This window comes from Symsagittifera roscoffensis, chromosome 6 (assembly GCF_963678635.1).
Source record: "Symsagittifera roscoffensis chromosome 6, txSymRosc1.1, whole genome shotgun sequence".
NCBI classification, from domain to species: Eukaryota; Metazoa; Xenacoelomorpha; order Acoela; family Convolutidae; genus Symsagittifera; species Symsagittifera roscoffensis.
This window is the reverse complement of record NC_087067.1, coordinates 18,603,788-18,619,389: the sequence shown is the minus strand read 5'-3', so window position 1 is coordinate 18,619,389 and position 15,602 is coordinate 18,603,788. Positions and strand designations below refer to the sequence as shown.

General features: G+C 37.4%; 1 protein-coding gene across 1 annotated transcript in view; it reads right to left on the bottom strand.

Annotated features, from left to right (window-relative positions):
- LOC134848630 (uncharacterized) overlaps positions 1 to 15,602 on the bottom strand; it is a 244,181-nt gene that overhangs the window by 25,235 nt on the left and 203,344 nt on the right. Inside the window, exon 4 of the mRNA XM_063866148.1 lies at positions 13,933 to 14,122. Within this exon, the coding sequence (XP_063722218.1) occupies positions 13,933 to 14,122 (190 nt within the window). The remainder of the gene's footprint in view (positions 1 to 13,932; positions 14,123 to 15,602) is intronic.

The following is a 15,602-nucleotide window of genomic DNA, read 5'->3' as shown; positions in this document are numbered from 1 at the left end:
GGATTAGTGTCGCGGTACAGGTTTGAGTGAACTGCTGGTTATTTTCAGTTGGTTAAGGTTCATGTGATAAGATGCGAAGAAAGTGCAGAAAGGTGATGAACTAGGGATAGCGAAGACGGCAGTTTTAAAATAATTTCTTTTTAAATTTTGATTTTGATATCTTCAGTTTTTCGATCGATTACTTGTAAGTCTACTATACGGCCGTAGATAAGCAGCTGCATTGGTAAGATCATTTAGCTTATAACAAGATATTGGAATATCTGGTTAGTTTGAGAAAGAACATCATCAACTTCGCAAAGGTAGATGATGTGGTTCTGATTGCTCAGAGTTTTTGTTAAGTTGATGTGGCGTATCGCATTGGGGGCCTTAAGTTCGGTGATTTTGAAGAGAAAATGCGTGGAGTCAGCTATTGTGAATAAGTGAGGAACTTAAGCTTTAAATGAGATATCTCAATGATAAATGAGAACTCCAGGTTCGATTGTGGTAACCTGTGGCAAGGTCAGAATTGCGGATAAGTCATGGATTGCTTGTTCGATTGATTGTGAAACTTGATCCCAGCAAGTTCGTGTTGTTGCCTAAGGATGTTTTGGTACCGAATAAAGAAGGTGAAAGGGTGTCCACGTGATATTGTATTGAAAATTTTAATGAGTATCGTTGTTGTGATAGTCTTTGTCTTCTGGTAAATTTTCGATGCTGAATCGTTGAGTGTTTGGAAAAAAAGGTGAGGTAAAGCCAGTTTTTTTGAACGCTGAAAGTCAGATAAGTAGAATAAGTGATTGGCTTTCATGTGCTTGGATAGTTTTCTCAATTTAGGATTTTTGCAGAAGAAACGTGACCATCTCTGTCGCCATATGATAATGTTGCTCTTATCTTGGTGTTAATGTTATATTGTTAGGGATAAGTTCTTATATATTTAAGTCTTTTTCTCGGTTCGTCCAAAATGTTCTGTTTTCTGCAAGGTGAATTACAATTCTGACCTACAGCTATAAGATATAAATTTGTTAGCTCCGTAATATGTTGATGTTTTTCAACCAATTGGGGCGCTTTCAGGGGCTTTTATTTATAAAAGAATTTATGAAGGGATTTCACCAAAACGAACCCTAGGGTCCTGATCTTAGCCAATCAGATTTATTGATACTAATACTATCCAAAACATTTCGGCTACCGTCTCATTATTTTATAGCAAGAATTTGATTGTATAAATATGCAAAAAAGAATTGACTTAAGTTTATTCAGTTGTTTCTTGAAAAAAAAATAGCGAACATGAATATACAGTCAGACATCTGCCATTAAATGGCCATGCCGAAATGTTCGTCCAGTTATTTCAGAACCACGATATGTACTGCTCTTCCAGAATGGCAACTTTAGTTACAAAAAGCCCGCGATATCACGTGAAGCTCGCAAAAGTATATGCTAGTTTATCTATATGCTATTTTTACAGCCCCGCATATCTAGTTGCATATGACTCTTTGAGCCAAGGTAACTCTTTTTCGCACGCAACCCCTCGGCACCCCATTGATCCTCATCGATTTTGTTCGGAGACTTTTATCTTCCGACACAATGCTAACATTAAGGGTTATTCTGGAGAGCGCTTCAGCGCCAACATATGATGCAAAAGTTGCTCTGGAAAAAAATGCTGTGGGTGATATTTCCTGTAAATTTGTTAACTTCGCTGTTGTCGCAAAATTCAAAAAATCGTTGGCAATTTTTTGAAATTTCGGATTAGTGTGGCGGTATAGGTTTGAGTGAACTACTAGTTATTTTCAGTTGATTAAGGTTCATGTGATAAGATGCGAAGAAAGTGCAGAAAGGTGATGAACTAGGGATAGCGAAGACGGCAGTTTTAAAATAATTTCTTTTTAAATTTTGATTTTGATATCTTCAGTTTTTCGATCGATTACTTGTAAGTCTACTATACGGCCGTAGATAAGCAGCTGCATTGGTAAGATCATTTAGCTTATAACAAGATATTGGAATATCTGGTTGTTTGAGAAAGAACATCATCAACTTCGCGAAGGTAGATGATGTGGTTCTGATTGCTCAGAGTTTTTGTTAAGTTGATGTGGCGTATCGCATTGGGGGCCTTAAGTTCGGTGATTTTGAAGAGAAAATGCGTGGAGTCAGCTATCGTGAATAAGTGAGGAACTTAAGCTTTAAATGAGATATCTCAATGATAAATGAGAACTCCAGGTTCGATTGTGGTAACGTGTGGCAAGGTCAGAATTGCGGATAAGTCATGGATTGCTTGTTCGATTGATTGTGAAGATTGATCCCAGCAAGTTCGTGTTGTTGCCTAAGGATGTTTTGGTACTGAATAAAGAAGGTGAAAGGGTGTCCACGTGATATTGTATTGAAAATTTTAATGAGTATCGTTGTTGTGATAGTCTTTGTCTTCTGGTAAATTTTCGATGCTGAATCGTTGAGTGTTTGGAAAAAAAGGTGAGGTAAAGCCAGTTTTTTTGAACGCTGAAAGTCAGATAAGTAGAATAAGTGATTGGCTTTCATGTGCTTGGATAGTTTTCTCAATTTAGGATTTTTGCAGAAGAAACGTGACCATCTCTGTCGCCATATGATAATGTTGCTCTTATCTTGGTGTTAATGTTATATTGTTAGGGATAAGTTCTTATATATTTAAGTCTTTTTCTCGGTTCGTCCAAAATGTTCTGTTTTCTGCAAGGTGAATTACAATTCTGACCTACAGCTATAAGATATAAATTTGTTAGCTCCGTAATATGTTGATGTTTTTCAACCAATTGGGGCGCTTTCAGGGGCTTTTATTTATAAAAGAATTTATGAAGGGATTTCACCAAAACGAACCCTAGGGTCCTGATCTTAGCCAATCAGATTTATTGATACTAATACTATCCAAAACATTTCGGCTACCGTCTCATTATTTTATAGCAAGAATTTGATTGTATAAATATGCAAAAAAGAATTGACTTAAGTTTATTCAGTTGTTTCTTGAAAAAAAAATAGCGAACATGAATATACAGTCAGACATCTGCCATTAAATGGCCATGCCGAAATGTTCGTCCAGTTATTTCAGAACCACGATATGTACTGCTCTTCCAGAATGGCAACTTTAGTTACAAAAAGCCCGCGATATCACGTGAAGCTCGCAAAAGTATATGCTAGTTTATCTATATGCTATTTTTACAGCCCCGCATATCTAGTTGCATATCACTCTTTGAGCCAAGGTAACTCTTTTTCGCACGCAACCCCTCGGCACCCCATTGATCCTCATCGATTTTGTTCGGAGACTTTTATCTTCCGACACAATGCTAACATTAAGGGTTATTCTGGAGAGCGCTTCAGCGCCAACATATGATGCAAAAGTTGCTCTGGAAAAAAATGCAGTGGGTGATATTTCCTGTAAATTTGATAACTTCGCTGTTGTCGCAAAATTCAAAAAATCGTTGGCAATTTTTTGAAATTTCGGATTAGTGTGGCGGTATAGGTTTGAGTGAACTACTAGTTATTTTCAGTTGATTAAGGTTCATGTGATAAGATGCGAAGAAAGTGCAGAAAGGTGATGAACTGGGGATAGCAAAGACGGCTGTTTTAAAATATTTTCTTTTTAAAATTTGATTTTGATATCTTCAGTTTTTCGATCGATTACTTGTAAGTCTACTATACGGCCGTAGATAAGCAGCTGCATTGGTAAGATCATTTAGCTTATAACAACATATTGGAATATCTGGTTAGTTTGAGAAAGAACATCATCAACTTCGCAAAGGTAGATGATGTGGTTCTGATCGCTCAGAGTTTTTGTTAAGTTGATGTGGCGTATCGCATTGGGGGCCTTAAGTTCGGTGATTTTGAGGAGAAAATGCGTGGAGTCAGCTTTTGTGAATAAGTGGGGAACTTAAGCTTTAAATGAGATATCTCAATGATAAATGAGAACTCCAGGTTCGATTGTGGTAACCTGTGGCAAGGTCAGAAATGCGGATAAGTCATGGATTGCTTGTTCCATTGATTGTGAAACTGGATCCCAGCAAACTCGTGTTGTTGCCTAAGGATGTTTTGGCACTGAATAAAGAAGGTGAAAGGGTGTCCACGTGATATTGTGTTGAAAATTTTAATGAGTATCGTTGTTGTGATAGTTTTTGTCTTCTGGTAAATTTTCGATGCTGAATCGTTGAGTGTTTGGAAAAAAGGTGAGGTAAAGCCAGTTTTTTAAACGCTGAAAGTCAGATAAGTAGAATAAGTGATTGGCTTTCATGTGATTGGATAGTTTTCTCAATTTAGGATTTTTGCAGAAGAAACGTGACCATCTCTGTCGCCATATGGTAATGTTGCTCTTATCTTGGTGTTAATGTTATATTGTTAGGGATAAGTTCTTATATATTTAAGTCTTTTTTTCGGTTCGTCCAAAATGTTCTGTTTTCTGCAAGGTGAATTACAATTCTGACCTACAGCTATAAGATATATATTTGTTAGCTCCGTAATACGTTGATGTTTTTCAACCAATTGGGGCGCTTTCAGGGGGTTTTTATTTATAAAAGAATTTATGAAGGGATTTCACCAAAACGAACCCTAGGGTCCTGATCTTAGCCAATTAGATTTATTGATACTAATACTATCCAAAACATTTCGGCTACCGTCTCATTATTTTATAGCAAGAATTTGATTGTATAAACATGACAAAAAGAATTGACTTAAGTTTATTCAGTCGTTTCTTGAAAAAAAAATAGCGAACATGAATATACAGTCAGACATCTGCCACTAAATGGCCATGCCGAAATGTTCGTCCAGTTATTCCAGAACCACGATATGTACTGCTCTTCCAGAATGGCAACTTTAGTTACAAAAAGCCCGCTATATCACGTGAAGCTCGCAAAAGTATATGCTAGTTTATCTATATGCTATTTTTACAGCCCCACATATCTAGTTGCATATGACCCTTTGAGCCAAGGTAACTCTTTTTCGCACTCAACCCCTCGGCACCCCATTGATCCTCATCGATTTTGTTCGGAGACTTTTATTTTCCGACACAATGCTAACATTAAGGGTTATTCTGGAGAGCGCTTCAGCGCCAACATATGATGCAGAAGTTGTTCTGGCAAAAAATGCAGTGGGTGATTTTTCCTGTAAATTTGTTAACTTCGCTGTTGTCGCAAAATTCAAAAAATCTTTGGCAATTTTTTGAAATTTCGGATTAGTGTGGCGGTATAGGTTTGAGTGAACTACTAGTTATTTTCAGTTGATTAAGGTTCATGTGATAAGATGCGAAGAAAGTGCAGAAAGGTGATGAACTGGGGATAGCAAAGACGGCTGTTTTAAAATATTTTCTTTTTAAAATTTGATTTTGATATCTTCAGTTTTTCGATCGATTACTTGTAAGTCTACTATACGGCCGTAGATAAGCAGCTGCATTGGTAAGATCATTTAGCTTATAACAACATATTGGAATATCTGGTTAGTTTGAGAAAGAACATCATCAACTTCGCAAAGGTAGATGATGTGGTTCTGATCGCTCAGAGTTTTTGTTAAGTTGATGTGGCGTATCGCATTGGGGGCCTTAAGTTCGGTGATTTTGAGGAGAAAATGCGTGGAGTCATCTTTTGTGAATAAGTGAGGAACTTAAGCTTTAAATGAGATATCTCAATGATAAATGAGAACTCCAGGTTCGATTGTGGTAACCTGTGGTAAGGTCAGAAATGCGGATAAGTCATGGATTGCTTGTTCCATTGATTTTGAAACTTGATCCCAGCAAGTTCGTGTTGTTGCCTAAGGATGTTTTGGTACTGAATAATGAAGGTGAAAGGGTGTCCACGTGATATTGTGTTGAAAATTTTAATGAGTATCGTTGTTGTGATAGTCTTTGTCTTCTGGTAAATTTTCGATGCTGAATCGTTGAGTGTTTGGAAAAAAGGTGAGGTAAAGCCAGTTTTTTTTAAACGCTGAAAGTCAGATAAGTAGAATAAGTGATTGGCTTTCATGTGCTTGGATAGTTTTCTCAATTTATGGTTTTTGCAGAAGAAACGTGACCATTTCTGTCGCCATATGGTAATGTTGCTCTTATCTTGGTGTTAATGTTATATTGTTAGGGATAAGTTCTTATATAATTAAGTCTTTTTCTCGGTTCGTCCAAAATGTTCTGTTTTCTGCAAGGTGAATTACAATTCCGACCTACAGCTATAAGATATATATTTGTTAGCTCCGTAATATGTTGATGTTTTTCAACCAATTGGGGCGCTTTCAGGGGCTTTTATTTATAAAAGAATTTATGAAGGGATTTCACCAAAACGAACCCTAGGGTCCTGATCTTAGCCAATCAGATTTATTGATACTAATACTATCCAAAACATTTCGGCTACCGTCTCATTATTTTATAGCAAGAATTTGATTGTATAAACATGCAAAAAAGAATTGACTTAAAATTATTCAGTTGTTTCTTGAAAAAAAAATAGCGAACATGAATATACAGTCAGACATCTGCCACTAAATGGCCATGCCGAAATGTTCGTCCAGTTATTCCAGAACCACAATATGTACTGCTCTTCCAGAATGGCAACTTTAGATACAAAAAGCCCGCGATATCACGTGAAGCTCGCAGAAGTATATGCTAGTTTATCTATATGCTATTTTTACAGCCCCGCATATCTAGTTGCATATGACCCTTTGAGCCAAGGTAACTCTTTTTCGCACTCAACCCCTCGGCACCCCATTGATCCTCATCGATTTTGTTCGGAGACTTTTATTTTCCGACACAATGCTAACATTAAGGGTTATTCTGGAGAGCGCTTCAGCGCCAACATATGATGCAGAAGTTGTTCTGGCAAAAAATGCAGTGGGTGATTTTTCCTGTAAATTTGTTAACTTCGCTGTTGTCGCAAAATTCAAAAAATCTTTGGCAATTTTTTGAAATTTCGGATTAGTGTGGCGGTATAGGTTTGAGTGAACTACTAGTTATTTTCAGTTGATTAAGGTTCATGTGATAAGATGCGAAGAAAGTGCAGAAAGGTGATGAACTGGGGATAGCAAAGACGGCTGTTTTAAAATATTTTCTTTTTAAAATTTGATTTTGATATCTTCAGTTTTTCGATCGATTACTTGTAAGTCTACTATACGGCCGTAGATAAGCAGCTGCATTGGTAAGATCATTTAGCTTATAACAACATATTGGAATATCTGGTTAGTTTGAGAAAGAACATCATCAACTTCGCAAAGGTAGATGATGTGGTTCTGATCGCTCAGAGTTTTTGTTAAGTTGATGTGGCGTATCGCATTGGGGGCCTTAAGTTCGGTGATTTTGAGGAGAAAATGCGTGGAGTCATCTTTTGTGAATAAGTGAGGAACTTAAGCTTTAAATGAGATATCTCAAAGATAAATGAGAACTCGAGGTTCGATTGTGGTAACCTGTGGCAAGGTCAGAAATGCGGATAAGTCATGGATTGCTTGTTCCATTGATTTTGAAACTTGATCCCAACAAGTTCGTGTTGTTGCCTAAGGATGTTTTGGTACTGAATAATGAAGGTGAAAGGGTGTCCACGTGATATTGTGTTGAAAATTTTAATGAGTATCGTTGTTGTGATAGTCTTTGTCTTCTGGTAAATTTTCGATGCTCAATCGTTGAGTGTTTGGAAAAAAGTTGAGGTAAAGTCAGTTTTTTTAAACGCTGAAAATCAGATATGTAGAATAAGTGATTGGCTTTCAGGTGCTCGGATAGTTTTCTCAATTTAAGATTTTTGCAGAAGAAACGTGACCATCTCTGTCGCCATATGATAATGTTGCTCTTATCTTGGTGTTACTGTTATGTTGTTAGGGATAAGTTCTTTTATATTTAGGTCTTTTTCTCGGTTCGTCCAAAACGTTCTGTTTTCAGCAAGGTGAATTACATTTCTGACGTACAGCTAAAAGATATATATTAGTTAGCTCCGTAATATGTTGATGTTTTTCAACCAATTGGGGCGCTTTCGGGGGGTTTTATTTTTAAAAGATTTTTTGAAGGGATTTCAACAAAACGAACCCTAAGTTCCTGATATTAGCCAATCAGATTTATTGATACTAATACTATCCAAAACATTTCGGCTACCGTCTCATTAATTTAAAGCAAGAATTTGATTGTATAAATATGCACAAAAGAATTGACTTAAGTTTTATTCAGTTGTTTCTTGAAAAAAAAAAAACAGCGACCATGAAAATACAGTCAGGCGTCTGCCACTAAATGGCCATGCCGAAAGGTTCGTCCAGTTATTTCAGAACCACGATATGTACTGCTCTTCCAGAATGGCAACTTTACTTACAAAAAGCCCGCGATATCACCTGAAGCTCGCAAAAGTATATGCTAGTTTTTCTATATGCTATTTTTACAGCCCCGCATATCTAGTTGTATATGACTCTTTGAGCCAAGGTAACTCTTTTTCGCACTCAACCCCTCGGCACCCCATTGATCTTCATCGATTTTGTTCGGAGACTTTTATTTTCCGACACAATGCTAACATTAAGGGTTATTCTGGAAAGCGCTTCAGCGCCAACATATGATGTATTTGGGAGAGGGGAGTGGCGACAGAACAACAAAATTTTACAAAACATTCGAAAATGCAATTTGCTGTTTCAAAAGGGTTCCCGCACCTTGCGAAAGTGTGCTTCGGCTCCAAATGTTGTGTCTCTAGAAGTTTTTAAAATTGTTCACCCACAGTTTCTTAAATTTTTTAAGTATCGCATTGGGGGGCCATAAGTTCGGTGATTTTGAGGAGAAAATGCGTGGAATCAGCTATTGTGAATAAGTTAGGAACTTAAGCTTTAAATGAGATATCTCAATGATAAATGAGAACTACAGGTTCGATTGTGGTAACCTGTGGCAAGGTCAGAAATGCGGATAAGTCATGGATTGCTTGTTCCATTGATTGTGAAACTTGATCCCAGCAAACTCGTGTTGTTGCCTAAGGATGTTTTGGTACTGAATAAAGAAGGTGAAAGGGTGTCCACGTGATATTGTGTTGAAAATTTTAAGGGGTATCGTTGTTGTGATAGTCTTTGTCTTCTGGTAAATTTTCGATGCTGAATCGTTGAGTGTTTGGAAAAAAGGTGTTTCAATTTAAGTGATAGTCTTTGTCTTCTGGTAAATTTTCGATGCTGAATCGTTGAGTGTTTGGAAAAAAGGTGTTTCAATTTAAGACATTAAAGGTTATTCTGGAGAGCGCTTCAACGCCAACATATGATGTATTTGGGAGAGGGGAGTGGCGACAGAACAACAAAATTTCCGGTCAAAAGTTTACAAAATGCTCGAAAATGCAATTTGCTGTTTCAAAACGGTTTCCGCACCTTGCGAAAGTGTGCTTCGGCTCCAAATGTTGTGTCTCTAGAAATTTTTAAAATTGTTCGCCCACAGCCTCTTAAATTTTTTAAGTATCGCATTGGGGGCCATAAGTTCGGTGATTTTTAGGAGAAAATGCGTGGAGTCAGCTATTGTGAATAAGTTAGGAACTTAAGCTTTAAATGAGATATCTCAATGATAAATGAGAACTCCAGGTTGGATTGTGGTAACCTGTGGCACTGCTCTTCCAGAATGGCAACTTTAGTTACAAAAAGCCCGCGATATCACGTGAAGCTCGCAAAAGTATATGCTAGTTTATCTATATGCTATTTTTACAGCCCCGCATATCTAGTTGCATATGACTCTTTGAGCCAAGGTAACTATTTTTCGCACTCAACCCCTCGGAACCCCATTGATCCTCATCGATTTTGTTCGGAGATTTTTATTTTTCGACACGATGCTAACTTTAAGGGTTATTCTGGAGAGCGCTTCAGCGCGAACATATGATGCAGAAGTTGTTCTGGCAAAAAATGCAGTGGGTGATATTTCCTGTAAATTTGTTAACTTCGCTGTGTCGAAAAATTCAAAAAATCTTTGGCAATCTTTTGAAATTTCGGATTAGTGTGGCGGTATAGGTTTGAGTGAACTACTGGTTATTTTCAGTTGATTAAGGTTCATGTGATAAGATGCGAAGAAAGTGCAGAAAGGTGATGAACTGGGGATAGCAAAGACGGCTGTTTTAAAATAATTTCTTTTTAAATTTTGATTTTGATATCTTCAATTTTTCGATCGATTACTTGTAAGTCTACTATACGACCGTAGATAAGCAGCTGCATTGGTCATTTAGCTTATAACAACATATTGGAATATCTGGTTAGTTTGAGAAAGAACATCATCAACTTCGCAAAGGTAGATGATATGGTTCTGATCGCTCAGAGTTTTTGTTAAGTTGATGTGGCGTATCGCATTGGGGGCCTTAAGTTCGGTGATTTTGAGAAGAAAATGCGTGAAGTCAGCTTTTGTGAATAAGTGAGGAACTTAAGCTTTAAATGAGATATCTCAATGATAAATGAGAACTCCAGGTTCGATTGTGGTAACCTGTGGCAAGGTCAGAAATGCGGATAAGTCACGGATTGCTTGTTCCATTGATTGTGAAACTTGATCCCAGCAAACTCTTGTTGTTGCCTAAGGATGTTTTGGTACTGAATAAAGAAGGTGAAAGGGTGTCCACGTGATATAGTCTTGAAAATTTTATTGAGTATCGTTGTTGTGATAGTCTTTGTCTTCTGGTAAATTTTCGATGCTGAATCGTTGAGTGTTTGGAAAAAAGGTGAGGTAATGTCAGTTTTTTTAAACGCTGAAAATCAGATAAGTAGAATAAGTGATTGGCTTTCATGTGCTCGGATAGTTTTCTCAATTTAAGAGTTTTCTCAATTTAAGACATTAAGGGTTATTCTGGAGAACGCTTCAACGCCAACATATGATGTATTTGGGAGAGGGGAGTGGCGACAGAACAACAAAATTTCCGGTCAAAAGTTTACAAAATGCTCGAAAATGCAATTTATTGTTTCAAAAGGGTTCCCGCACCTTGCGAAAGTGTGCTTCGGCTCCAAATGTTGTGTCTCTAGAAATTTTTAAAATTGTTCGCCCACAGCCTCTTAAATTTTTTAAGTATCGCATTGGGGGCCATAAGTTCGGTGATTTTTAGGAGAAAATGCGTGGAGTCAGCTATTGTGAATAAGTTAGGAACTTAAGCTTTAAATGAGATATCTCAATGATAAATGAGAACTCCAGGTTGGATTGTGGTAACCTGTGGCAAGGTCAGAAATGCGGATAAGTCAAGGATTGCTTGTTCTATTGATTGAGAAACTTGATCCTAACAAGTTCGCGTTGTTGCCTAAGGATGTTTTGGTACTGAATGAAGAAGGTGAAGGGTGTCCACGTGATTTTGTGTTGAAAATTTTAATGAGTATCGTTGTTGTGATAGTCTTTGTCTTCTGGTAAATTTTCGATGCTGAATCGTTGGGTTTTTGGAAAAAAGATGAGGTAAAGTCAGTTTTTTTAAACGCTGAAAGTCAGATAAGTAGAATAAGTGATTGGCTTTCATGTGCTCGGATAGTTTTCTCAATTTAAGATTTTTGCAGAAGAAACGTGACTATCTCTGTCGCCATATGATAATGTTGCTCTTATCTTGGTGTTACTGTTATTTTGTTAGGGATAAGTTCTTATATATTTAAGTCTTTTTCTCGGTTTGTCCAAAATGTTCTGTTTTCTGCAAGGTGAATTACAATTCTGACGTACAGCTATAAGATATATATTAGTTAGCTCCGTAATATGTTGATGTTTTTCAACCAATTGGGGCGCTTTCAGGGGCTTTTATTTTTAAAAGAATTTTTGAAGGGATTTCAACAAAACGAACCCTTAGGTTCCTGATATTAGCCAATCAGATTTATTGATACTAATACTATTCAAAACATTTCGGCTACCGTCTCATTAATTTATAGCAAGAATTTGATTGTATAAATATGCACAAAAGAATTGACTTAAGTTTTATTCAGTTGTTTCTTGAAAAAAAAATAGCGAACATGAATATACAGTCAGGCATCTGCCACTAAAAGGCCATGCCGAAATGTTCGTCCAGTTATTTCAGAACCACGATATGTACTGCTCTTCCAGAATGGCAACTTTAGTTACAAAAAGCCCGCGATAACACGTGAAGCTCGCAAAAGTATATGCTAGTTTATCTATTTGCTATTTTTACAGCCCCGCATATCTAGTTGCATATGACTCTTTGAGCCAAGGTAACTCTTTTTCGCACTCAACCCCTCGGCACCCCATTGATCCTCATCGATTTTGTTCGGAGACTTTTATTTTTCGACACAATGCTAACATTAAGGGTTATTCTGGACAGCGCTTCAGCGCCAACATATGATGTATTTGGGAGAGGGGAGTGGCGACAGAACAACAAAATTTCCGGTCAAAAGTTTACAAAATGCTCGAAAATGCAATTTGCTGTTTCAAAAGGGTTCCCGCACCTTGCGAAAGTGTGCTTCGGCTCCAAATGTTGTGTCTCTAGAAATTTTTAAAATTGTTCGCCCACAGCCTCTTAAATTTTTTAAGTATCGCCTTGGGGGCCATAAGTTCGGCGATTTTGAGGAGAAAATTGGTGGAGTCAGCTATTGTGAATAAGTTAGGAACTTAAGCCTTAAATGAGATATCTCAATGATAAATGAGAACTCCAGGTTCGATTGTGGTAACCTGTGGCAAGGTCAGAAATGCGGATAAGTCGTGGATTGCTTGTTCTATTGATTGAGAAACTTGATCCCAACAAGTTCGCGTTGTTGCCTAATGATGTTTTGGTACTGAATAAAGAAGGTGAAAGGGTGTCCACGTGATATTGTGTTGAAAATTTTAATGAGTATCGTTGTTGTGATAGTCTTTGTCTTCTGGTAAATTTTCGATGCTGAATCGTTGAGTGTTTGGAAAAAAGTTGTGGTAAAGTCAGTTTTTTTAAACGCTGAAAGTCTGATAAGTAGAATAATTGATTGGCTTTTATGTGCTCGGATAGTTTTCTCAATTTAAGATTTTTGCAGAAGAAACGTGACCATCTCTGTCGCCATTTGACAATGTTGCTCTTATCTTGGTGTTAATGTTATGTTGTTAGGGATAAGTTCTTATATATTTAAGTCTTTTTCTCGGTTCGTCCAAAATGTTTTGTTTTCTGCAAGGTGAATTACAATTCTGACCTACAGCTATAAGATATATATTTGTTAGCTCCGTAATAGGTTGATGTTTTTCAACCATTTGGGGCCCTTTCAGGGGCTTTTATTTATAAAAGAATTTATGAAGGGATTTCACCAAAACGAACCCTAGGGTCCTGCTATTAGCCAATCAGATTTATTGATACTAATACTATCCAAACCATTTCGGCTACCGTCTCATTATTTTATAGCAAGAATTTGATTGTATAAAAATGCAAAAAAGAATTGACTTAAGTTTATTCAGTTGTTTCTTGAAAAAAAAATAGCGAACATGAATATACAGTCAGGCATCTGCCACTAAATGGCCATGCCGAAATGTTCGTCCAGTTATTTCAGAACCACGATATGTACTGCTCTTCCAGAATGGCAAGTTTAGTTACAAAAAGCCCGCGATATCACGTGAAGCTCGCAAAAGTATGTGCTAGTTTATCTATATGCTATTTTTACAGCCCCGCATATCTAGTTGCATATGACTCTTTGAGCCAAGGTAACTCTTTTTCGCACTCAACCCCTCGGCACCCCATTGATCCTCGTCGATTTTGTTCGGAGACTTTTATTTTCCGACACAATTCTAACATTAAGGGTTATTCAGGAGAGCGCTTCAGCGCCAACATATGATGTATTTGGGAGAGGGGAGTGGCGACAGAACAACAAAATTTCCGGTCAAAAGTTTACAAAATGCTCGAAAATGCAATTTGCTGTTTCAAAAGGGTTCCCGCACCTTGCGAAAGTGTGCTTCGGCTCCAAATGTTGTGTCTCTAGAAATTTTTAAAATTGTTCGCCCACAGCCTCTTAAAACTTTTAAATTTGTTCGCCCGCCCAAACTGGACATCAAACTTAAGGAGAGATTAGGTGGTCAAAATCTTGAACATGAATACGCTTCCGGCAAATCATTTGCGTTCTAAATACCTCTGACAGTTTTTTGGTGACTAATTCCCTGTGTGCATTGTTGAAAAAAGCCACGTTCGGATATATTCCTGCAACGAGACACGCTTTCACCACTGCCCAGTTCTCACTGTTCACATTCAGGTCTCTGATGTCGCCTCCACCCTTGGGCTGAACAAACTGCTGCGTCCGCATTCCACACAGCAGGCTGGTCCTACAAGCGACGAAAGAGAAAAACAAAACTGAACTTCTGTTTAAAAATCTGAGAGCCGCATTAAACGAGCTCTAATTTCATCGCTAGCGTGTAATAAGTCTATGATATGGATCGTACAATAGACACAACCAATATAAGATTAACAAACAAAACCGCTAAATTAGTATTTCTAATTAAACTTTAGGTCAATTTTTACCCTATCCTTGATAAAACAGAGGTTATCCCAGATATAACAGTGATAGCAGGGTGCTATGCAAAACCTACCCTAAAAACTTTTATAAGGCGTTTTTAAAAATTTTTAAAAGATTTTTCAAAGAAGCGCGCGCCAAAAAACGCTTTTTGGGTCAAAACCTTCCAAAAGCGTCTTTTTTGTTTTTTTTCTGTGAAGATTGGCTTGTGGCGCAAAAAAATTTAGATCAAAACAGGGTCTTCATCATGATTTGGGAAAGCTCGACAATTCAATTTGGTCGAGCAAAAAACATCGATAAACTCCTAATGGTAAAACGTTTTGTTCTTAACAATTTGCTTTTTATTTAACTTCAAAAACCAGAACGAAGAAATACGATACTACCCTGAATCGTAATATCGGGGTAGTATTTCTAATTAAACTTTAGGTCAATTTTTACCCTATCCTAGATATAACAGAGGTTATCCCAGATTGTGAAACTTTTGTTCTTAACAATTTGCTTTTTATTTAACTTCAAAAACTAAAACGAAGAAATACGATACTACCCTGAATCGTAGTATCGGGTTAGTATTTCTAATTAAACTTTAGGTCAATTTAACTTCAAAAAGAACGAAGAAATACGAAACACGACCCTGTTTTGACCCAAATTTTTTTGAGCCACCAGCCAATTTGCGCAAAAAAATTTGGGTCAAAACAGGGTCTTCATCGTGATTTGGGGAAGCTCGGTAATTCAATTTGGTCGAGCAAAAAACATCGATAAAACTCCTAATGGTAAAACGTTTTGTTCTTAACAATTTGCTGTTCATTTAACTTCAAAAACCAGAACCACATGAGAACAATCCTGTTGTTCTAGAGACCCCAGACCAGATTTTAGGCGGGGGCGGGGAAACAAAGTAATCGAGTCAACTCCAATGCCAAACGTGGGGAACAGAAACGAGCGAACGGGATTTTACGATTTTCTCTGATAGGAGACGATGCCAGTGGTCAAATTCCGGAGACGATAAAAGATGAGTCGGAAACCGAAAATACATCTTTCACACAGAAGATGAGAGAAGGGTTAAAAACCATGGTGGTGTAACATTCGGCCGGAAGTACATATCGACGGAAAATAAAGCGAGGTTCTAAAACGACTGGCTAGCGTCTAAACACAGCTCTACATGCTTTTCACCGTTTCTGCCAAAGCCAGTTCTTTTGGTGGTCTTTCTAACATCGGGTCGACAAAACGTTACTGTTTCCGGCTTCGATCAGAACGCTCTAATTATTTTAATTACATGCTGAAATAGTGAGCTCATG